Here is an 18192-nt window from a genome sequence, read left to right on the forward strand (position 1 = left end):
CCATCTCAATCTTGCCTCTCTTGCTTTGTCTCCAAACCGTCCAACCTGAGCGGTCCCTCTAATATACTGGTTCCTAATCCTGTCCTTCTTCGTTACTCCCAGTGAAAATCTTAGCATCTAAATACCAATTATAAAATACTCAAAAATAATTGAAATTCTTCTTTTTCTACTTTTGGCTTGTTCCCTGTTTCCCAGGGGTCACCACAGCGGATTTGATAGTTTCCATCGGTACCCTCTAAGGGCAGAGCACCAATGGCGGTTGTTGTTAACCCGGGCCTTGACCGATCTGGTATGTTCTTGTCAATCCGCATAATGATTTGGCAAAATTTCACGTAGGGTGCCCTTCCTGACACAACCGCTAACCCCATGGACGGGGTCACAGGTCGCTGGATGCCATCCCAGTATTCATAGACTTGCGCCCATGCCTGTCGCCATTCAAAAGTAAATTCAACTCAAAAGTAATTGAAGTATGTATTTCAAATACAAGTAAGAGAAATATGGCCCATCGCTGATTACTGATTTATTTATAAATGATGTTTTTGACATTAGTAAAGTAATTCATAGCCACTTATAAACAAGTACTATAATTAATTGTAAAGAGGTACCGAACATTGCTGAGAAGAGGGGCGTCTTATTAAATGTTTGATGTTTTTTTTTAATGTGTTCCTTGTATATATATATCCTCTCTGTATGTTCGATGTGCTTTTAATTGTTACATTTGTTTTGCTTTGTTTTATTTCTCTATATTGTACGGCAATTGTATTCTGTGAAGCACATTGTAACTCTGGTTTTGAAAGGGATTATAGAAATAAAGTTTATTGATATTATTATATGTTCAAAGGTAAATAAGTGACAGGTATAGATGAGTAACAGGTCTCAGTTTGAGAATATGGACCCCTTTCGTTGTCAAGGTTGCATGGATAAGTCCAGATAGGAAGGCACCAGGGCAAAAGGTGTTTGGACTTGTGTAGATGTCAGTCTCTTCAGTCCTTCATTATTCTACTGATGTGACGATTTCTTAGTCAGAGAGAGTCTCTGGGTGACTCCCGTGACGTTTGCTGTGTTTCCTCTCTCTCTAAATCCATCCATTGATAAACTGCAGATCCAGATCAACTCTCCAGGGGGGTTTTCAGTTTTCTTTGATTCCAGTTTTGAGCAATAATGTTAAAAAGATATGCCCATATGTAACGCCGCTGTGGTAGGACCTCTCAACCTTTCAATTCACATTCAAACCACGGGACCCCCCCCCCCTCCCCATTGGTGTCCCAGGACCTTATGACGTAAAAACCAAACGCTTCATTAAACCCAACGTGCTGCATCATATTCCCCTGACAAACTCTCTCACGTGACAGGAACCACTGAAATCTGAAACGAGCACATGACCGAGGCGTTTGTTTTGTGGCTGTTCTTGTCTTAAACACAGCTGTAGAAACTGTCAACGGGGGACTTTTAGCTTCTCTGAACGTTCAGGATTATTGCTTTCAAGCATAAGCGGCAAGCCTACCTGCAATACCTATTCTGACCACTGAGATGTGCTCAAGTGTTATAGAGAAAGCGACCCTGTACGCGTTCGCTCCTGATTTCACTGGGCTCCGCGTGGAGCTCCGTGTGCCCACGTGACTGAACTCTAGCGAGACTGCTCACCCCGACTTTCCAACCGCATTAGCATGGGTTAAAGATTCGTAGAGAAGGTTAGGGCTTAATTGCGTCACCAGATGACAAATAGAGCAGGTTTGCTGAAGTGATGAGTAATTATGATTCAATGTGGATCAACGTCTGTGTGCCCGGTACACATGCACATACATATACATGTGCATGTGCATGTACACACACACACACAGACACACACACACACACACATATGACAAAACATGAATAGTCATATATAGTTGTGTGTAATGTCAGCGGAGACAAAAATTGCTGCAACAGATTTTACAGCACCCCTGTGTCAGTAGAGTCGTCTCGCTTGGCAGCATGGCGTTGTTTAGCTGAGGTTGCTATAGGCTAATTAGGGTTGTGTGCAGAGCTGTACAGCTGCGCTGTGTGCAAACTGGGCCTGAGTGACATACAGCCGGGGCGCAACACTCGAAACGACCCAGCTTGACTTTCCTGTTGTCGTGCCACGACTAGCCGCATGGACACCCTGCCCGCCCCGCAGGCACTGGCGCCCGAGAGACAGGAGGCGAGCCGTGTGTGGGTGGGACGATGGCAACATCTTGATAACCTGACATTTCGGCCTGCAGATGCTCGAGGCCTACTTGACATTTGCTCTTTTGATTCCCCCCCCCCCCCAAGAATGCACCACCTGTAAAACAAAATCTGACGGGTCTTTGCGTGAAACCCCTTAAAATGTAAAGGGTTCGGATGCGCCCAGGAAGAAATGCCAATTGACTGGGTCAGTTGTTGGTGGTTTTTAGGGGTGGCAGTGTGATTGATGTCAAAGCCCAGGGGCACCGCCGCGAGCCCTCTTCCCCTCTTTTCTGCTTGTCAAACAGGCGCTGGCTCCGCTGCACACTGTGACACAACACCACGCCTGTTGAGATTCATCCCCACTGCAATAATGGGTTTCTTATTAGGTCGCTCAACGCGAGAGAGAGAGAGAGAGAGAGGGAGAGAGAGGGAGGACTATATTTATGTGAGTACCTAGCAGATATATCCTATGCAGGCAAGGCAAGGAAAAACATAAAAATAAGTCATCTCATAAAACTCAATCAGTATTAATGTGCCAGTCCGGTCTGTTTTCTCATTATCCTTTACGGTGTGATATTACCCCGAGATGAGGCTCTCATTCTCCGCGTTAACCTTAACCAAATCAAGTAGCGGATGTGTCATTCAAGCGTTGGAGAGCCTGGCCCTAATTCTTTAAAGAGAAAATGTCCTTCATCTTTTGGGATTTATGTCTTCATTGCTCCTTTGTTTTGTTTTTTTATATCAACAATGGGGCCATTAAAATTAGCACAACTTTATTGCTCTGAGTTGTTGATGACTCTCATTAGAAGCAACGAAATTAGATCAAGCAAACAAGCAAACAAACAAACAGACAGACAGACAGACAGGCAGACAGACAGGCATGGTGTGTGGTGACACTTTTTGTAAATGTCTGTGATCCAGTTTATACTATCAGACTGTCGTCCCAAGGCAACTGCCTCCCGGGGACTCGTCTTGCTGAAGGCGCTGCTAAATCAGGCCTTTGCCTTCACACTGACAGGGATGAGTGTATGCACGCCATTTTTAAGGGGCGGGTAGACTCATCTAACTGAATGGGATATGTGCAAAGAAGAACGAAATGGCATAGAACCCCCCCCCCCCGGGCAACTTATTTGCAGGTGCAGTGGGTAGTGCGGTCACCTCACAGCAAGAAAGTCCTGGGTTCGAGCGCCGGGGTAGTCCAACCTTTGGGGGGGGGGGTCTGTCTCGGGTCATCCTCTGTGTGAAGTTTTGCTTGTTCTCCCCGTGTCTGCGTGGGTTTTCGGTTTCCTCCCGCAGTCCAAAGACATGATAGGTCAGGTGAATTGCCCCTAGGTGTGAATGTGTGTATCGGCCCTGTGTGATGGCCTGGCGGCCTATCCAGGGTGTCTCCCCGCCTGCCGCCCAATGACTCCAGGGATAGGCTCCAGCATCCCCGCGACCCTGAGAGCAGGGTTAGCGGTTCGGATAATGGATGGATGGATGGATGAAACTTATTTACATTGCACCTTTGCCTGGTTGGCTTGAAGAAGTGAAATTGGAGAAATGTGAGTAAAGAAAAAAAATTCGTGACAGCTTTGGCTTGGTTTAAGCCAGACTGGAATATGGCTGATGGGGGATCGCGCAAGATAAGAAATAAAGATGTCTGTGCACAAAAATCTGCGCTGGACTGATCGCAAATGATCGACCACTGTGAAATAGCAGGGCGGCGTGTGATCAGTGACGATGCTAGGGTCTGTTGGGTCCCTAGGCAAAAATTCTCAGGAGGGCCCCCCCCCAACCAGCGTTCATCGCCATTATGTTATAAATAACCTGACACTAACAAAAAATATACGAAATATAAACTGTGCGGTGTGGACGATGGGAGTAACTTTCACTTCCGAAGAGCGCAGGCAGCGGCCGTGCAACGCGAATGATATGGGGCCCCTACAAGGGAGGTTTCCTACAGTGACGTCATGTCATTGCAAATCGCCCGTTGGTTGTTTAAGGCGGCGGGGTTGCGGTCACTGCTGTGGAGTAAATTGTGTCAGCCCTCGGGGAGCCCCTACTGCCTGGGGCTCCAAGCAGTTGTATCGCCGATACCCCACTCTTCCGAGCCGTTCCGGTCGCTGCTCCGCCCCCTCTGCTGATCCGGGGAGAACTGCAGACTACCACGTGCCTCCTCCGATACACGTGGAGTCGCCAGGCGCTTCGTTTCACCTGACAGTGAGGAGTTTCGCCAGGGGGACGTAGCGCGTGGGAGGTTCACGCTATTCTCCCCCCGAACAGGCGCCCCGACCGACCGACGAGAGGAGGCGCTAGTGCAGCGACCAGGACACATCTGGCTTCCCACCCGCACACACGGCCAATTGTGCCTGTAGGGATGCCCGACCAAGCCGGAGGCAACAGGGGGATTCGAACCCGGATCCCCGTGTCGGTAGGTAACGGAATAGACCGCTACGCTACCCGCACGCCCCATTCTGACGAGTGTTTGCTGTGTGCACATCTCTTCCACACAACACTCCCTTTCTTCACTCTTCTGCCCCGTGGTCACATACTGATTCATAAAGACCCCTTCCCTCCCCTCCTTCCCTCGCGTGGTCTGTGTTGGCAGCGTGGGGCCGGCTGCATCTCCCAAGCATAATCGGTAAGAAATGTGCCACTTACCCCGGGCAGGGTGACCCCATAGTTGGGGCAATGCTGTTAAGGGAAGATGTGAAGACGTTGCAGCCTTTCGCCGACCGGAGGCCAGGGGGCACGCTTTTAAAATCCAGATCCTCTTCTTCTTCTTCTTCTGTCTATCTCGCTCTCTAACTCCCCTCTCTCTTTTCCCTTCGCTTTCCCTCATTGTCCGACTGTCACGATGGCAACTATATTCTTCTTTACTAATTAAATCGACTGACACTGACTCTCCCTCCCTCGCGCCTCCTTTTCCTTCCCCTGTGCTCCCTCTCTCTTTCACGTCTTCACCCTCCTCTCACTCTCTCGCTTGTTTGCTCTCGCCGTCTGCCATGACTATTTTTTTCGCTAATTAAATCCGATCGCTGGGACTCTCTCACTCTTTCTCCCGCTCTTTCTCTGTCCCTCCCTTCACCCAACCTGTCTCTCATGAATCAATAATACATGATCTGAAAGGCTTTTCTGCGGGAGGTTCACTCCACATCGGCTCTCTCAGGGTTGCCGGGGAAAATCAAGACAAGGCTCGTGGTTCTGCTTCTGCACCATGTCAGTGAAAACAGCTGCACCAGGTCTTTGGTATGGGGGTGGGGGGGCATTAGAAAAAGCCTCACTAATTGTTCTGTACTGTGGAAGCGTTTGTCAAGATGCAGGAAGGTCGTCTCAGAGTTTCAGTATCCCAGAACCAGCGCATGTTACCCACATTGTGTGGTGCATGGACCGCTCCATCTGAAAGTCCACAGGGGGCCATCGATCTTCGACGCCTGCGGTATGTCGACACCCCGCAGAAAGCCCAAAAGCCAGGGGATCCTTCACCTCCTCTGTTCACTCACACACACACATAGATATCATCATCTCATCTTCAGCCGCTTCTCCGGGGTCGGGTCGCGGTGACGGCAAGCTAAGTAGGACACTCCAGGCCTCCCTCTCCCCAGCAACGCCCTCCATCTCCTCCTGGGGAATCCCGAGGCGCTCCCAGGCCAGATTGGACATATCGTTCCTCCAGCGAGTTCTGGGTCTACCCCGGGGTCACCTCCCAGTTGGCCGTGCCTGGAAAACCTCCAAAGGAAGGCACCCAGGAGGCATCCTAATCAGATGCCCGAACCACCTCAACTGGCTCCTTTATGCGAAGGCGCAGCGGCTCTACTCCGAGCTCCCTCCGGATGTCCGAGCTCCTCACCCCATCTCTAAGGCTGAGCCCAGACACCCTACGGAGGAAACTCATTTCAGCCGCTTGTATCTGCGATCTCACGACCGTCAGCCATCATGTTAAAAGTAATTTTCTTTGGCCTTGTCTGCGGGTGGGAAGCTGGATGTGGGTATGTGTCCTGGTCGCTGCACTAGCGCCTCCTCTGGTTGGTCGCGGTGCCTGTTTGCGGGGAGGGGCAACTGAGAGGAATAGTGTGATCCTCCCACGCGCTACGTCCCCCTGGTGAAACCCCTCACTGTGAGGTGAAAAGAAGCGGCTGGCGACTCCACATGTATCGGAGAAGACGTGGTAGTCTGCAGCCCTCCCTGGATCGGCAGAGGGGGTGGAGCAGCGACCGGGACGGCTCGGAAGACTGGGGTAATTGGCCGGATACAATTGGGGAGAAAAGGAGGGGGAATCTACAATAACAGTCATTTTCTTTGTTCGTTCTTTTAATTTGAAGGATTCATTTTAAAATGAATGTCCGACCAAGCTGACAAAACTGACAGTGTACAATTTCAAAAAAATAATTCTTGATTCAGGACCGTTTCATTCATTCACTCACAGGAAGATACAATCAAAATCCGAGAGCGAGCGAGCGAGCGAGAGAGAGAGATTAAACGTAAGCTTTATCAAGGGATATCAAGACTAAGATGTCAGAAATGGAGTTTACAGCGTGGCGTTGGCTGCTACCGTTCGCCTCCAAGGCCTCATTGGGACGGAGGGCAGGAGAGGTCTAACACCATAATGACGTAACGTGGACTGGCTGATGAAGATGTATGAATATAGGCTGTTTGATGAAGTCGGTGCTGCAGACTTGAGACGGACACGCTGTTCTTGCAACAGAGCTTCCCAGAATCAAGCTGCAACTGGTGGCCCGGTGGCTTTTTGATAGCAGTGGCTGTCAGGACCCATTTGCCACGGAGAAACCGGTTTGTCTCGACTCTTGCAAATCTCCAGAAAGCACCGGAGAGCAGCCGAATCTTCTGGTACCGTGAACGTGGACGGACTTGATAAGAGACCAGGGGCTCTCCGGAGAGCCGAGTCTTTCTTTGCGCTCTCGTGCATCAAGAGACGCTCGCTGGTTCATTTTCGCGAGCGCAGTGCTGAAACACTAGGTGATTTAGAAACCCACATCCCGAAGAACAGCTCACAGGGAGGTAGGAGGGAGGGGGCAATGACCATGACCATCCATCCGGCCCGATTCTAGTTACTCCAGCCTCGGAGCTGTAAATGTGATGGGCCTCGCTCCAATCCAGGACGCCATATTTCTATAACAAATCACAGCGTTCACCCACCGTGAATTTTACAACTACCCTGTTTTCGTTTTCTTAGAAACGATCACTGGCCGGAGTGTAGTTTTTCTAGGCAATACGTTAAAAACTGAATGAAGCAACACACACACACACACACACACACACACACACACACACTCAGCAATGTTATATATGTAGTCTGTCTAGCCCCTCCATTTGGAACGATAACAACACCGACCCCAGCCAGGTATGAGCCGCATCTCTCTGTCAGGGCTTCTGTATGGCAGCTAAAATGCACCACCTCGCAAGACACGTCCGCGCACCGGCACTCTCAACATGGCAGCCAGAGGTGGCGGAAGTACACAGTGTAACGTGCATGGATAAGTAGACGCGTTGGTCCTCGATTAACGGGTCGGACCCCTTAGTCGACTGGTTAACGTTGTCGCTTGCGGTGTGGGAGACACGGGTTCGCGTCCCGGCTGTGGCGGTCCCGGATTGCCCCCCCGAACTCGCCACAACACATTCTCCACACGAGTAGAAGTGCAGGTACTTCTGTAAAAATAGAAGTACAGCCTCAACTTCTTTACTTAAGTCGGAAGTAAAAAGTACAGACTCTGAAATGTACTCAAAGTGTATGAAAGTAAAAAGTACAGGCTCGGCCGTTTCACCGCGTCGCCTTCATTTTCAGTCAAAGTTACGTCATCGTTGTGTTTTTGAAGGCGCGGATTGATTTGTCGTTGAAGGCGCGGATTGATTTGAAAAGTCTAGCCCGAAAATAGTCCTCGGAGAAAAGATCGTTTTATGAATTCAGACGTCCGTGACTTCCATCAAGGCACCGTCAATATTAGCCAAAGAAGTAGATCATGTTATGATAGGGCTGTCCCCTGAAAATATGAATTTTAAAAAACAAAAACAAACACGCGACAACACCGGTATAGTCCCCCCCCCCACAACGTTCAACTCTACTATACGCCCATTTCACGCCGCGGCCATCTTGGATTAAAAAAAAACCAAGTGGTGGGAACTGAGCCACGCCCCCTTCTTACTCAATCGGAAATCAGTGCAGCCGGGGCCCGCAGCAAACATGGTTTGGACTACCAACCTCGAGCACCTACCGTCATTTACCACAAATGACATCGAAAAATGGGCAGAGAAGGGGCGTCGGATCCCAAGGGATGTACTGCTAAAAGGATATAGCAATTGAATAGAGGACTACATCTTTGATATTGAAGGTAAGTTAGCTAGCTAGCTAGCGTTTGTTATGGTTGTGTTGACAACGTTGTCAGGATAGCCGATGTGACACCTTCCGATCCAACACTTTCAGCTGTAGCTTGTTAAGTTACTAAGTTAAGGTACACTGTATTTGTTGATAAACTTGCTAACCTTTTGTGCTGTCATACGATTTTACAGTCAGGCCGAGTGAGACAGGCATTGCTGTTAGGGCGAGGGCATATCGCTCAATGAGGAAGAATGAGCCGCCTTACCATGTGCAGGTAGTTGGTTAGTAGCCAGGCAAAGTTCAGACATACCTTCAGGAGAACACTTCCATGATGTTTGGTAACACTATGATCTAGTGCTCCCTAAATGCACACTATTTTTCCCAAGTCCTTGTTAACCCAAACAACATTATGTCAACATTCAACATGCTTTTAGTTTGAGGATAATAATTAAAGCCTATTCATGACTTCATTCATGATTCTTTCTCTGTTACCAGGTCGATTTTCCATCAGAAGGCGCATTCTTCGGGCAGTCGACATGCAGTTGCTAAGCAGGACAGGGCCACTGCAACCATCAGATAGGGTTGTTGTACGTACTTGCACATTACATCAAAAAAGGTTACAAAGCTGTGCCGCCCACAGTCAGCAAGACCTCGCTGCCACAGACATGGCATATTCCATCTCGGGCCTTGGGCTTTACACCACAACCTGTGAATACACTCAAAGTATGCAACTTGAAGCCACCCACAGATAAGATGCCCCCAAATAAGTACAAAAGAAGTAGTGATGCCATCAGGCCCAATGTATATTGCCCCGTTCCACTGCCCCTACCAAGCGACCAATTTGCACTTGACCTCCAAAAGAACCTTGCTGCCATTGGAAGTAACAGCCAGATGTTAAAGGTACTGCAGGCATCGAGCAGACACCCAGCAAAAAAGGTTGAAACTAAATATGGAGACCTGCCCCTTGGCTCAGTATTGACCTACCAAACACTTAACCTGCCCACCACTAGTGATGACCCCCACTCTCCATTTCCACTGCCACCACAACCATCAAACTATGCCACAGCTCTCAACAGGAATGAGAGCATCTATTACGGTGGCATGGCTGTCACCCACCCTGATGCTGAGGCACTGGAGGTCGAGACAAGGGGGCAGAGCACAAGTAAGACCTGGCACCGTGTCCGCGCCCAGCGTCTGACATCATCAGACTTCAAGAGCATAGTCTCAAGGTAAGACTGGACCAATGGCTATTTATTTCACAACAAATTTCAGTACCCTGTAGTGAATAAAACATCTTTCTAATACTATATATGTTGTGATGTATACATTCTGAAGTTGCTTTACCCCTCTGCCCCCAATATCTCAAGGGTGGCAGACTTCGAGACTCTGGCAGCCAGAATGCAGAGACCGAAGAGGACTGTGCAGACACAGGCCATGATGAGAGGAATTGAGTTGGAGCCCGTTGCAGCTATACAGTATGAGGAAGTAACTGGACACTCTGTCTCCACTTGCGGTTTCGCCATCAACCCCAGCGCCCCACATTTGGGTGCCTCCCCTGACCGAAAGGTGGCGGATGACTCCGGTCAGCTTCAGGGACTGCTGGAAATCAAGTGTCCTGATGTGGACAGCTTTGTGGAGTGCAAGTACCTTTCTCTAAGACCAGATGGATCTTTTGCTCTCAAACACTGCCATGGCTACTACAATCAGATGATGGGACAAATGGGAATCACAGGGATGATGTGGTGTGACTTTTTTGTGAAGTGCCGAGATGACTACCACCTGGAGCAAATCTACTTTGATGCAGAGGAATGGGAGAATATGAAAACTAAGATGGATCTTTTCTTTTTCGAGTACTTTCTGCCTCTCCTGTGCCAGTGAGGAAAGACACACACACAGGGCTGTATTCAAAGAAGCTGTTAAATCACAATAAAATAACATAAGATACATTTCATTTTTATACTGTACAATACAATACAATATTTTCATTCTTTGTCCTTTAACTTTAACAAAACTGTTGGTTCATTTTAAACTAAAATATGTTGGGTCAACTGTCATTCTGTTGTAGCAATAAACTGGAACTGGCTACCAACTCAAATCATCAATTGTTTACTAAACTAAGATAGTGATTGCTCATCTCAAGGTGTGGGCTAAAAAATGGGACTGTACTGAAATGAAGTTAAATATGTTTCAATCTAGCTAAGGTTTGTGTGCACTATTTTCTTGTCAGCTGAATTTAACAAAGGTTTAAAACAGTGGTCCCTGAAAATGATCTCTTTCCCTTTGCAGGATGGTACACAGCAGCACGACATGTTGCTTCCAGCAGTGTTTTCAACGAAGTAAGAAGGGGGCGTGGCTAAGTTCCCACCACTTGTTTTTTTTTAAAAATCCAAGATGGCCGCGGCGTGAAATGGGCGTATTATCGTAACCAATCCAACTCACAATTAAAATCACGTCTGTCTGGTATCGCGAGACTATCCGAGATCGTCTCCGCTAAGCGTTCAGAGACGGACTCACGAGTCTACAAGGTTATAACGTTAATAATCGATAATTCCCCCCAAACGCATGAAAACTAAAGCAACGAGCCCGTTTTGAAAACGCGAGGAGTAGAAAGTGCAGAAATCCGTGTTAAAATGTAGGGAGTTAAAAGTACAACGTTGTCAGAAAAACAAATACTCGAGTAAAGTATGGATACCTAAAAAAAATCTACTTATTAAGTACAGTAACGGAGTATTTGTACTTGGTTTCTTCCCACCGCTTTGCGCTGCTCGAGTGTTACCGGTCAGAGGTTCGGTCCTGTGGCGATAATGAATTTAGCAGCCCCCCCCCCCCCCCCCCGAGAGGCTTATCTCTGCTAGTCACAAGGCCTCTGATTAAAGCCGCCGTGTCTCGCCCCAGTCCTTAACTTCATTAAACAACCCCCCCCACCCCACCCCCACCCTACTCCCCCAACAGTGGAAGGGGGGGTCCGGTGAGAAGCCACTCACAAATCAGTACACGCGTCATGTTTGTGTGATGGCACGCAACACAGAGAAATGCCCCAGCTTGCTCTGTGCAATTATAATGCTCCCTCCGTTCCAGGCTGGCAGGAATTTCCCAGGAATAAAGAGAGAGACAGACAAAAGAAAGACTGAAGAAAGGGAGAACGAAAGACACACACACACACACACACACACACACACACACACACACACACACACACTTGTAAAGCTATACTTGTGGGGGCCCCCTCATTGACTGCCATTCATTGACAACCCTTCCCTAAACCTTAACCCTAACCTTAACCATGCAAACTACATGCCTAACCCTAACCCTAAACCTAACCCCAATTCTAACCTTAACCCTAAAACCAAGTCCTAACCCTAAACTAGACCCTTTTACTTGTGGGGTCCGATAAAAGGGCTCCACAAGTTAGGTGGTTTGGTCCCCACAAGTATAGTTAACCATGGTACACACACACACACACACACACACACACACACACACACACACACACACACACACACACACACACACACCTGTTAAAAGCAAAATGTCTGAACGAGACAAAGGGCCTTGGAAGTGCTACCGCCTGCCACCATAGCCCAATGAAATGTGTCAAGCTAGTGTGAATATCGAAAATACACCGAAAAAAAGTCCCCGGAAAAGTTTCACAAGTTTTTTTTTTTGCAGTCTTGAAAAATACAGTGTCACCAGCGGCACTACTGAAAACCCCACTGGAGCTGTTACGTTTGACACTGTTGCTCATTTTGCCTCAGCGAACGTCAATATCGTCATATGCAAAGCGGAGAAGCACGCGGAGAGCTGCTCCAGGCGCGAGAGGAGGAGGGTATTTGGTCCGTTTTGCGACAGGGCGGCCTGGTTTATGGCCGCCGTAGCGTCAGAGCCTCCGCTGGCAGCGCGTTCCGCAGGAGAGCAGTTTGTCTCACTTGGCGCATGAAGATGTGATTATGATTTGAGACAAATGCTGCAGATTGGGTTAAACCGGATGTGCCAAGCTGTGATTCGCCTCGTCTTTGCCAGCAGAACGCCGGAGGGAAACGTCTCCGCACCCTCCCTGAATGACGCCTGTACGCTAGTGCCGTACTGGTGGAGGAGAAACTTCACAAGCCTCGGAAAACAAGTTGACATCCGGGTAGCGTGGAGGTCTCTTCTGTTGCCCACCAACACGGGGATCGCTGGTTCGAATCCCCATTACCTCCGGCTTGATCGGGCGTCCCTACAGACACAATTGGCTGTGTCTGCAGGTGGGAAGCCGGATGTGGGTGTGTGTCCTGGTCGCTGCACTAGCGCCTCCTCTGGTCGGTCGGGGCACCTGTTTGCGGGGAGGGGGGGGGATAGCGTAATCCTCCCACGCGCTGCGTCCTCCGGGTGAAACTCCTCCCTGTCAGGTGAAAAGAAGCGGCTGGCGACTCCACATGTATGGGAGGAGGCATGTGGTAGTCTGCAGCCCTCCCCGGATCGGCAGAGGGGGGTGGAGCAGCGACCGGGACGGCTCGGAAAAGTGGGGTAGTTAGCCAAGTACAACTGGGGGGGGGGGGGATACAGGAAAACAAGTTGACAACATTTTGTGAAGGGTCCTGGAGTAGGCAAGATGGCCGAGGGCAGAAGGGATACAGCCAATGTCCCACCATTTATCCCAGAGAGATCTCTATCCCAGCTACACGGAAGCTGTTGGAGGACCCTGTAGTACTTACAAGGGTCTATTAAAAGACCCACACCGAGCCTCGTAGCACAGTTAGCCATAATAGCGTTGAAAAACAATCATCTCTCTCTCTCTCTCTTAGGGCACCTATGGGAGAATTACCGATCGAGGGCTTTCGCTCGTCGTCATCGCCGGTTTATCACCAGTACGGGAAAATCAGGACCAGATGCGCGAAGACTTAAAATTCCTAGTCGCTACCAAATGAAAAAGGCCGACGAAATGTGAGACCGCAGAAATTGCCGACCGCCTTTCGTGTCTTACATCTTATGGGGGAAAAACTGACAGCTGAAGACAATGATCAATGCTGAAAAGACTCTCCCGGAGCGGGAGGAGGAATGGAGGAGAGGGAGGAGACGTGATGGATGAGGGGCAGAGAAGAGATGCGCGTAGCACGACATTGTCTTTCCAGCCTGCAGACTTATTTGAGTGTCGACGGGAGGAGAATGTCAGACGGAGTCGAGGAGGAGGTGGGGGGGGGGGGTGGCGATGAAGGCCACGGAGGTAAAGGAGGGCAGAAGAAGGGCTCTCCTTGGCATCCGTCACTATCTACCTGAAATAAGACTGAGCTTTACCCAGGGCACTTGCTGCTGTGATGAGGGAGCGGCTTGGCTCGGCCGAGGGCCCACCGGGCAACTGAAGCCGTAAAGAAAGGCAACAAAAAAATCCCCAAAAAACATGTCTTGTACATAGAAAACAGTGGGCTTCGGGAGTTTCACAGACCTTCTGGTACGAAACAAATTCTTTATCTTTTGCGGGGTCTTAAATTTGGGCTCCGTTCACTAGTCAGCGAACGGCTGCATTCTTCTTCGGCCTATTCAGCTTCCCTCTGCCGGGAGCGTTCACAGCACAATGCCTCTAAGATGGTGAAGTATGCGCCAGGCTGACCTTGACACCGCTTTGTGCCGTAGCATCTCGCAGACGGCGCGGATTCTCTTTTACAATCGTCATCGCGGAGGACTTTTTGGGCTGGAGCATAATGAGACTGTTGCCATAGAAACTGTTCTACTGATAATGAGCAGGCTGTCAATGGCCCTGTCTACCTTTGTCTCTGATACCGTGGCAGGATGAAAAGAGAAGGGTGAATTCCTCTCGGATCCACCTGATTTAATCAGACCGGTCCGTTGAGAGAGGGGGGGTGGGGTGGGGGGGTAGACGAGTTTGTGTTATGTTGGAGCCAGGAGTCGAGAAAGGGCACGGGTGGGTTTGAAGGAGGCAGAAGTCAACAAGAAAACAAGGACAAACACTGTCATACAATAGATGCGGAGATATAGAGTCCAAACAGCCGAGAACCCGGTGAGTCACTTCGGGTTCGGGAGACTTGAGCTGCGCTGCCTCCGCAGAGCCGTAGAAAAATGCGCTTGTTGTGTTTTTGATCGTTTCCTGTGCTAAAGTGGCGCTTTGAGCGCTCTCGATCTAATGTGGGGACGCGGCACCTTCCAAACGCGAGAGCAAGAAAGCTTTTTATGAGGGCGTGTTTCACTACGAAGCGGCTTCAAGCCGTGTGGCGAACTCTTGCGCCAGGGAAGTCGTCGTCACCAGAAGGTCAGCAGAACTGGCTGGGTGACGGCGGCGATTAGAGTTCCTTTCGGATCTGCATGTGATGTTGCGTGAGAGGGAAAAGGCCACCGTGATGAAGACGGAGAGAGAGAGGAAGAAAATTAATGACAAAATAGCTCAAATGAAAGGACACTATTAAACTAACTATTCACATATTTACAAGAGCTTTATTCAATCAGGCGTTTCGTGGGAGGGAGGGAAGGCGACATAAAGTGCCGCCAAAATGACCGACGAAGAAGCTACCCTGCAAAACGATGAAGCCTGTACACCAGTCTAGAGGATTGAACTGACATACCGTACAACGATTCTGACTTTTATCATGTTATTTATTAGTGTTCCGCCAAATAGCTATCTATCTATCTATCTATCTATCTATCTATCTATCTATCTATCTATCTATCTATCTATCTATCTATCTATCTATCTATCTATCTATCTATCTATCTATCTATCTATCTATCTATCTGTCTGTCTGTCTGTCTATCTGTCTATCTGTCTATCAGTCTCCATCATCTAGCTATCTAGTATCTGTCTGTCTGTCTATCTGTCTATCTATCTATCTATCTATCTATCTATCTATCTATCTATCTATCTATCTATCTATCTATCTATCTATCTATCTATCTATCTATCTATCTATCTATCTATCTATCTATCTATCTATCTATCTATCTGTCTATCTATCTGTCTGTCTGTCTGTCTGTCTGTCTGTCTGTCTGTCTGTCATCTATCTATCTATCTATCTATCTATCTATCTATCTATCTATCTATCTATCTATCTATCTATCTATCTATCTATCTATCTATCTATCTATCTATCTATCTATCTATCTATCTATCTATCTATCTATCTATCTGTCTATCTGTCTGTCTGTCTGTCTGTCTGTCTGTCTATTGGTCTGTCTGTCTGTCTGTCTGTCTGTCTGTCTGTCTATCAGTCTCCATCATCTGTCTGTCTGTCTATCTATCTATCTATCTATCTATCTATCTATCTATCTATCTATCTATCTATCTATCTATCTATCTATCTATCTATCTATCTATCTATCTATCTATCTATCTATCTATCTATCTATCTATCTATCTATCTATCTATCTATCTATCTATCTATCTATCTGTCTGTTCGTCTGTCTATTTGTCTGTCTGTCTATCTGTCTATCAGTGTCCACCATCTATCTATCTATCTATCTATCTATCTATCTATCTATCTATCTATCTATCTATCTATCTATCTATCTATCTATCTATCTATCTATCTATCTATCTATCTATCTATCTATCTATCTATCTATCTATCTATCTATCTATCTATCTATCTGTCTGTGTCTGTCTGTCTGTTCGTCTGTCTATTTGTCTGTCTGTCTATCTGTCTATCAGTGTCCACCATCTATCTATCTATCTATCTATCTATCTATCTATCTATCTATCTATCTATCTATCTATCTATCTATCTATCTATCTATCTATCTATCTATCTATCTATCTATCTATCTATCTATCTATCTATCTATCTATCTATCTATCTATCTATCTATCTATTGGTCTGTCTGTCTGTCTATCTGTCTATCAGTCTCCATCATCTGTCTGTCTGTCTGTCTGTCTGTCTGTCTGTCTGTCTGTCTGTCTGTCTGTCTGTCTATCTATCTATCTATCTATCTATCTATCTATCTATCTATCTATCTATCTATCTATCTATCTATCTATCTATCTATCTATCTATCTATCTATCTATCTCATATGAGTTCTGTTGTGTTGTCGTTCTCTCAGCAGACTCGACTCTCATTGGTTCTGGTGGGACGGTGAAGTGCATGATGGGTGAAGTGTCACACGTTTACGTCCACGCGTGTTTCCTGTTAACGCGGGGGACATGTTTGCGTGCTTGCGTATCACTCGGTCTATCGCTTCGCCGCTGAGCCGTTTTGTCGCTAGTCATTTTGGTGGAGTTAGGTTGCCATGGCAGTGTGTAAAGTTCTGTTTTCTCAGCAACCAAGTGTCTCGTTACATAACGGCGGTTGAAAGCGGTTCAGAGCAGGAGAGAGAAAAAATGGTCCAAGTTGTTAATTTTTAATTTTAACCAAAACTTTTTTTTTTTTTTTTACATATTTTTGGAAATTTCTTCCTTTTCGTGTCCGTCCCTCTCAGGCCCTGCTGGAGGCCCTGTAGGGGCCCAGACCCTGCTGGAGGCCCTGTAGGGGCTCAGACCCTGTAGGGGCTTGCTGCTACTCCCCCTCGTCCTCGTGGAGAAGAGCTCATTAACTGTGACGATGTGAATGGGCGAGTGAGTTTCTGGTAAGGTCCGTGAGCGTCTTGCCTCACACGTCCAAATCCGGGGTGATAGAAAGGGAGCGAGAGAGTGAGAGAGGAAGAGTGAGAGGTGCAATGAAGAGCAAAACAAGAAGATAGCCCTCCGCCAGGAGAGTGGTGGCTGAATGCGGATCAGCAGTAGGATTTAATATCTGCTGCTGGGTTTGTAAAGCCACCGTGGGGGGACTGTTCTCACCCGGCCTCGTTCGACCCCGGCGAAGCACAAGGACCCGGAACCAAACCGCGGTCTGGTTTTCACACAGACAGGTTGTGATGAAAGAGGAGAGAGGCGTGACCAGGCAGGGACGAACCACTTCAACTTCCTGTTCAGCTGAAAAACATCACCCATTCTTGTTTATCCTTTACCACTTGATTCTCCTATATGTCCTCCTGCTGTAGACAGACAGACAGACAGACAGATAGATAGATACTAGATACTAGACAGACAGACAGACAGACAGATACTAGATAGACAGACAGACAGACAGACAGACAGACAGACAGACAGACAGACAGACAGATACTAGACAGACAGACAGACAGACAGATAGACATATAGATACTAGATAGACAGACAGACAGACAGACAGATAGATAGATAGATAGATAGATAGATAGATAGATAGATAGATAGACAGACAGACAGACAGACAGACAGACAGACAGACAGACAGATAGATAGATAGATAGATAGATAGATAGATAGATAGATAGATAGATAGATAGATAGATAGATAGATAGATAGATAGACAGACAGACAGACAGACAGACAGACAGACAGACAGACAGACAGACAGACAGATAGATAGATAGATAGATAGATAGATAGATAGATAGATAGATAGATAGGCAGGCAGGCAGACAGACAGACAGACAGACAGACAGACAGACAGACAGACAGACAGACAGACAGACAGACAGACAGACAGATAGATAGACAGACAGACAGACAGACAGACAGGCAGGCAGGCAGGCAGGCAGACAGACAGACAGACAGACAGACAGACAGACAGACAGACAGACAGACAGACAGACAGACAAGTAGATAGATAGATGACAGACAGATAGAAAGACAGACAGACAGACAGACAGACAGATAGATAGATAGATAGATAGATAGA

General features: G+C 47.6%; 1 protein-coding gene across 1 annotated transcript; it reads left to right on the forward strand.

The window, feature by feature from the left end:
- The first annotated feature begins 9590 nt into the window (after positions 1 to 9590).
- Positions 9591 to 16958, forward strand: LOC130119216 (uncharacterized). Its single transcript, XM_056287652.1, has 4 exons — positions 9591 to 9735; positions 9874 to 10306; positions 10793 to 10796; positions 16909 to 16958. The coding sequence occupies exons 1-4, from the start codon at positions 9608 to 9610 to the stop codon at positions 16956 to 16958; spliced, it is 615 nt and encodes a 204-aa protein (XP_056143627.1). The 5' UTR covers positions 9591 to 9607.
- The last annotated feature ends 1234 nt before the right edge of the window (positions 16959 to 18192 follow it).

Source organism: Lampris incognitus, chromosome 10, assembly GCF_029633865.1.
Source record: "Lampris incognitus isolate fLamInc1 chromosome 10, fLamInc1.hap2, whole genome shotgun sequence".
Lineage (NCBI taxonomy): Eukaryota > Metazoa > Chordata > Actinopteri > Lampriformes > Lampridae > Lampris > Lampris incognitus.